At 41.9% G+C, this 7110-nt stretch overlaps 1 protein-coding gene across 19 annotated transcripts in view; it reads right to left on the minus strand.

Moving 5' to 3' along the window:
- The window catches only part of CAMK2D (calcium/calmodulin dependent protein kinase II delta), a gene marked incomplete at both ends in the record, with an annotated part of 257338 nt that extends 250477 nt beyond the window's left edge, over positions 1-6861 (minus strand). For all 19 annotated transcript variants that reach the window (XM_084251889.1, XM_084251885.1, XM_084251883.1 and 16 more), the window contains 2 exons: positions 5082-5176; positions 6797-6861. In XM_084251889.1, coding sequence (XP_084108015.1) covers positions 5082-5176; positions 6797-6861 — 160 coding nt within the window. The remainder of the gene's footprint in view (positions 1-5081; positions 5177-6796) is intronic.
- Positions 6862-7110: the final 249 nt, after the last annotated feature.

Raw genomic sequence — 7110 nt, forward strand, 5'->3', positions numbered from 1 at the left:
AGTGACCCATAAACTAGTAGCAAATATGTTAATTTGAAGATACTGTTTTAGAGTGAAGTATTGGTAAGATTTCACTTAATTAATGGATTGCAGTGCATATTAGTAAATGATACTATTATTTCAAATTTTAACACAGCCTCCTGTGTAAACCATCACTTACTGCCAACAACTTATTAAAAAAAAAAAAAACCACACTATTCTCAAATAAGGTTAATCTGTAGCAAATGCAGAGGGACAAATGCTAAAAAATAATAAAAAAAAAATTCCAACTCAGCACTGACTGAAGACACTGAGAATTGGCCTCACTATTAACCCAAAGAAAGGACTTGTAAAAATTAAATAAAATTCTAGTTAACAAAAGTTCAATGTCAAGGAAGGTCCTAGTATGTACTTTAAAATAATATTTATTAACATTAAGAGGATCCATAAAAAATAATGTACTACTAATTTTGTAATTTTTATAATGAGGTGATTAAATATTTCAGTAGAAATGAAAAGTATTAACCTAACTGCATAAACAATCCAGGTTTTCCAGGTCTTCAGTTCCTATGGAATGATCAGTGTAGTCGAGGTGAAAACTCACAGTGAGGTACCTGACAACCCCATTCTTTACATTTGCCTTATTTATGCCACTGGAATACAGAAAGCATTTTTATTATTTCCTGGAAATGTGGATATGCATTTGTATTTGCATGTCCTAAGAAGTTATGAACATCAATAATATATTACTTCCCCAAATACAGGAAAATAAATGCCTAACACAACTAAATGTAACTAAAGAACACAAAGTGGTATGAATTTTGGGTCCAATAATTGAAGAGGTATGGATATTCCGTATGCAAAAAATAAAAATGACTTACTCAGTTTTCTGAAAACATTGTTTTAGGAAGAAATTTTCAAATCTTAATCTTCATTTGCCAATTTAGTTCCAAATTGCCAATAATGCAGAATCAGAACATTTGATTCAGCTATATCAACTCACTTCTACTTCCAATTCAACACCAATGACTATGAAGTTGAGAGATCATAGTAACTTCTTAAATGCCAATACAAAAAATATAAATAACTATACAGCAGCAAAAGTTGCTGACTCTAACTAAACTAATAAAAATCAAAGATTAACTGTGTTATATCTAACTTGTGACAGAAATAGAAAAAGAAACCTTTTAACTTTAGCAATGGAGAAATAAAATATAATCGCATACGTTACTTCAAGTTTCTACCACGATTTATTCTATTTAATTAAAAAAAAAAAACTTGTGGTGTACCAGACTCTCTATAAGACTCTATAAAATAATTTCTAATGATCACAAACTACACTGGAATATGACCAGGAACTCATTACTACCATAAAACATCTTTCACCACACCATCCACCACAACAATATTAAGTAGGAACCTACCTGTTGGGGATAAAAACCATAGTGACTCTAACTCTTATAGTAAAAATAGGAGATAAAAAATTCTATTATCACTACTCACCATTTACTAAGCACACCTTCTATGAAAGAAAAAAAACTTTGGAAGACAAAAAGAATGACTTATAAAATAGATCAGATGTTTGAAAAGTTTCTACACTTTCATTTTAAAAACAAGCCCAACTACAGAGGAGTTCACCTCTCCGATAAGTAGCATATTATGAATGCTCCGTGCATGTGTGTGCTAAAGGAAAAGGAAAGAAATTCTTCAACAGACTTTGAGTCTCCCAAATATGGTGAGTGTGACTAACAGCTGAGAGGAAATGCAGCTGAAACTGTCTGGAAATCCATTAAAAGCTAGGCACAGAAAAACGCCTGGATGACAGTCTAGTTAGATGTGCAAATTTGTGCAGGAATGTAGCCAAATTTTGGCAAATTTCCTCATGGTCTTAGATTTATTGACAGTGGCATTTCTTTTTCTGTGGTAATATTATGCTCAAAGAACATTATTTGAATGAAAAGGGTTGCTCTAGTCTTTAAAACAAATTGACTTAAAAATTGGGTTTATAAAGGCATCTACAAAGGCTGCAGGCCTTTCAAATAATCCAGAAATTTGTACAAAATACTACATGTTCCACATGCCACAAAAAGAAAAAAAAAATAATACTTTGGCAGGAGGGGGAAATAAGTGTGCATTTTTCATTTGTTGTTAAAGTTCCTTAAGTGTATCATTTTTACTTGTTTCTGCTAAAGTAGTTTTCAGGATTATTATGGTGCCTGTAAAGGATGATTATTTTAAAGCATATGTTCTTCATGTTCATCTTTATAGACTCTTCTTTACTCCAATGTTTGCTTGTTCTTAGGAATAAAATAAGAAACTATTTTACAACTCACTTAAGAGCCACATTTCATGACATTCAGTTTGTTTTGATCTCCTCCAGAGCCCCCAGTGTTTGGAATGTCACATTGAAAAATGATAGCACACTGTTTTTACTCTCAGGGCTTGTAATTTAACATGGCTATAGGTTAAAAAATACATATTCAGGGCCTCCCCGGTGGTGCAGCGATTGAGCGCCGGGTTGTGAAGCTGCCCGCAGCCTCTGCAGCACTGGTTCAATCCCCGGCTGCTCCCCGGCCACCGGAGGAGGGTCCCACATGGCGCGCAGACCTCTCCTGCTGTGCCGGCTGTTCCCCTCAGCAGTGTACTTCAGTCTGTCTGTTCTGCTCTCTGCTCTGGCTCTGGTGAATTCTCTCACCCCCCTGCACTTCTGACTGTACCCAGTGCTTGTATAAATAAATAAACAAATAAATCTTTAATATATATATATTCAAAAGTACAAATATTCTATAACTAGCTGTCACAGGTAGAACAATGTAAGTTTCCTTCAGAATGCTCAATTTATTTCAGAACATTTACAAGTGAGCAGTAGTAGGTAAAATTTATACAGCATGTTGCAATTAAAGAAGTGACTCTCATAAAGTCACAGAATCCTGAAAATTACCCCTGTTTATTATTAGCAAAGAACCCTAGTTTATTAGCAAAGAAACTGAGGTCAAGGAAATTGAAGTGACTGAACCAACTTTACACACTAAATAGTGAAGTCAAGTTTCCAATGCAGTTCTCCATTAAAGCAAGGTTGCTGTCTCTGGATTTACAATGTTTAAGGTCTCTCGTCTAGGTAATCTCATTTGATTTTTACAAAAACCCAATGAGATAATGACACTTAATAGTAAATGAATACACAGTATGTAACAGGCACTTTCCTCCTAGTGCTTCATCTTGTCCAAAGGCTTCGTAAAGGGTTTATATCATTATCCCATTTTACAGGGGTAATAAACTGAGGTGCAGGGAAAATACTACACTCCAAGATCTCGGAGCTAGGTGCTAGTTTCAGTGCCTCCCTTTCCACCACACCTCACACTCTAGCAGGTAAACATAAAACAGGTTTAGAACCTTGCCAAAGAATCACGATTCTAACCCTTCACCCTAATCACTTTCCCTGAATGTAACTGGAATACAGTACTTGGTATCATTAAATCTGGAAGGCACTCCTGAAGGGGGCTCTTGGGGTAAACTGTGCTGGAAAACAGAGGCACAGTAACAGGGATGAGTCCATGAGGTGAGAAATAACTTATCTCCCACAGACTGGGGGCAGAGGAGCATAAAATAACAGGTATGTGAGCAGACACAAGTGCATTTGCTATTCTGACGTAAGGAGTGTGCATTAGGGAGGGAACTAAAGCACAAGACTATGTTTTGAGAGAAAATATAAAACAATGGGGAGGCCTGGGCAACACCTCCAAAATGACTGATATCTCAACCCGTGCCTCCAGTAGCCAGCACCCAGGAGGAACTCGAGCACAGAGAGAATGTGACTACAAGCGGTTCTTCATTTTTCTTTTCTTTAGCAAAATGTCATTTTCGGTTTATCAACCCCGTTTCACTGTTTACAACCTTCCGGTGGAGCAGAGAGAGGGGAAGGGGAACAGTCAGCATAAAGGGCTGCCGAGCATTGAGTATTTCCCCCAGCATTAATCGGTGCTGGTTACTTGAGCACACAGGTCTTCCTCACAATCATGCTAAAATGGGAGGAAGAAATCACAACAAAATTCCAGGCAAATGAATATACGGACATGCCAACCTCAGTAAAGTTCTTGTTAAAAGTAGAATTTGCAGCACATAGACGGAAAAAAAAAAAAAAATCACGGTAGCTACCAAACATAAGGCTTCCAAGTAACAGCACTTTTTAGAAGAGAAACTGAATGGGAAGTCACCCTCATGGAATTTTTCTCATTACTTAAAATAAACCAGGTCACTGAGATGGGCTTACACTATGTCAAGTTGTTCATTTGAACTTAATTTTTATTTCGTCGAACCATAAATTCCCATGGAAATACCTTAGACACGTGCTGACAATAACTGGAATGCCCAGCATTTCAGAAGTACTTTTGCATGAGTTCAACAAACTAAAAAGAATACAGTGAGGTCCCTCCAAGCTTTTTGCCTTTGTCAACGGCTATTTTATGGGTATGAATTATCTCTGTAGCTATAAAACATGTGTAGAACACATTACACGGGTCTGCAAGAAGTCTTAATGGGACAGACCGAGGAAAAGATCTGAACTATACCCGGAAAGAGCAGAATCCACCAGAACTTCCTAGAAAACAGCAATCCTATTTTTTTTTTCCCAAAGCCATTACTGTTAAATATACCTCGATGAATTAACTTCAAGTGTAACTACAACTGAAATGCAGGATTTGACTGAGCCGTGACCTATATTTCCTCTCAAAAGCAAAAAGGGAGTCATGACAGTTGTGAGACTGCTCTTTTTCTATTCCAGGGTTTTTCTGCAAGTTATTTCACAGTAGAGCCAAAAGCAAACTACACTTAGTGCCAGTGATTTGCTTTAAAAAATACTTACCTTTGCTGCTGCTGCTGCTCATAGGCTAGACCTTGAACCACAAGTGAATAAATGATAGCTACATCTGTTCATATAACTTTTCAACTGTACACCAAGAGGCTGTTCAGGAAGGAACTAATCTCAATATGCAACATGATAGCGAAGTCCACAATGATAAGTAAATGATCTATTTACATACAACAGAACCAACAATCAACAGGACAAGTACAAAAGTAAGACATAGGCAGTTGAAAATACCCACCCCTAGCGGAAAGCTTTTTGGTGTTGATAATTTTGGCAGCATATTCTTGTCCAGTAGGGATTTTCATACATCTTCTTACCACTGAGAATGCCCCCCTGAAAACCAATAATTAGCAGGTCATCAATTTAATCAGCTCTGATAGTCTACTAAAAAAAAAAAAAAATACAACCACCTAGGCATTTTTATTGCTTTCAGTGAACTGTGAATTACCAGTGCACTACAGGGACCATCCAGAAAGGGAGCAATTCTTCCTTCTAACTCAGACTTCCTTTAATGGTGAAGAATAAAAGTAAATTTCCTCTAACTGGGAGCACACAGTAGTCACCAACAAAATGAAAGGGAAGGCCAATGACGGTAGCTTTCCTCTGTACATTAAATTTGCAAACATTTTACAATTTACACTCGCACAGCACCAAATGCTGAGAAAACCCTGCAAAGAGCAGAACTGAGAAGCAGCAGAATCAGCTGGCTATTTATTTTGGTGGTGGTGGTGCTGGTGGGGGGGGGGGGGGTTTAATGTGGCTCCAAGTCAGTAAATATGGCGATTGTTTTCATTAAAATACAAATGCTGGGAACATTTGTGTGGTTTTACAAATCCCGATATGGTGATTTCTCTGTGCCCAGTTTTAAGCTGGGGGAGGGGAGAGATTTGAATTAAGCAGCTCTTCCTACAGAGGCTCCATATTTAACAGCAGACAGTACATACATATAGAAAGGCATAACCTTCATTATATGTAAGAGATAATTACAGGGCCCGTCATTCACCTGCTCAAATCCATATCATCACATAAACGCACCCCCTTTCATAAGTAGCAGAACTAGCGCTGGAGAGATTGGGTTTTGGTTTGACCCGTGGGTCCCTAAGAACAGGTCCTCGGTAGCTCCCCTAGTGCCCCATAATATCTGCAAGTACTGATGCCAGTAAGTGCAGGGGATCGTTTATTGGACGCTAGGCTCCCCTGGGGAAGGTCCCCCCAGATCTCCAGAGGGCTTTTCCGCCGCCTGCATAAATCAATCCTCCCAGAGAACGCAAAGGTGCACGAAAACCCCAGGAAGGCGGATACGCGCAGAAGATGGTGCAAAGAACATAGTAGGTGTGGGTCTGGGGGTGGGGTGGGGGGCTGTCTCCTTTGGGGGGGGGCCTTTTCCGGGACAGAACAACTACTGGATGCGAAATAGACTCTACGCCAAGTTGAACTTTCGGCATCAATAAATATGGCACCGTCTGTGGCAGTAAGTTCTCCTCGGTACGTGGGTCGTGCGCCCAGCACGCCGCCTAAGCGGGAGGCACCTCTATTTACAGAAAACAGGATCTATGTTGCGTTTTACATGGGCCCTTCTTTCCTCTCCACACACACACACACACACACACACACGCACACACACACAGAGACACACGCGCGCGCGCTCGCACCCTGAGCAGGATGACAGCTCCAACTGCAGGGCTCGTAAATCCACCGAGTCGCCAGTGCAAGAGGGTGGAGCAGCCGGAGAGGTGGGCTGAGGCTCCCGGGCAGGAGCCACGGCTGGGGTGGGGGCTCGCCCTCCTCTGTCCCCTCCCCTCGCTCAAGGCACCTTCCCCGGAGCTGCTCCAGGGGGGGCCCCCCGCTCCCCTCCCGCTCGCCTGCCCCGCGCGCAAAGCCGGGGGGCCGGGGGCACGGGCGACCCGCCCTCTGCTGGAAAGGGGCCGCGCGATGCCGGGCTCGGGCGCTTACTTTCCGAGCTCCTCGAAGAGCTGGTACTCGTCCGTGAACCTGGTGCAGGTGGTGGTCGAGGCCATCCTGGCTGCGGGCTGTGCCCCTGGCCGGGCGCGCGGCGGGCGAGAGGCGAGCAGGCGCACGGCTTCCCGGGACTGGCCCGCGGCGCTGTCACCCGGGGCCGCCCTCACTTTCCTCGTCCGAAAGTAGCTCGCCCGGGAGGAGCAGCGCGCGCAGGGGCGGGGCGCCAGGGGACCCGCTGGGGTGGCGCGGGGTCTCCTCCTCGAGGTGGGGCGACGCGATCCTCTTCCTCCGGGCCTCGCTTCCTCCTG

Source organism: Talpa europaea, assembly GCF_964194135.1.
Source record: "Talpa europaea genome assembly, chromosome: 13".
Lineage (NCBI taxonomy): Eukaryota > Metazoa > Chordata > Mammalia > Eulipotyphla > Talpidae > Talpa > Talpa europaea.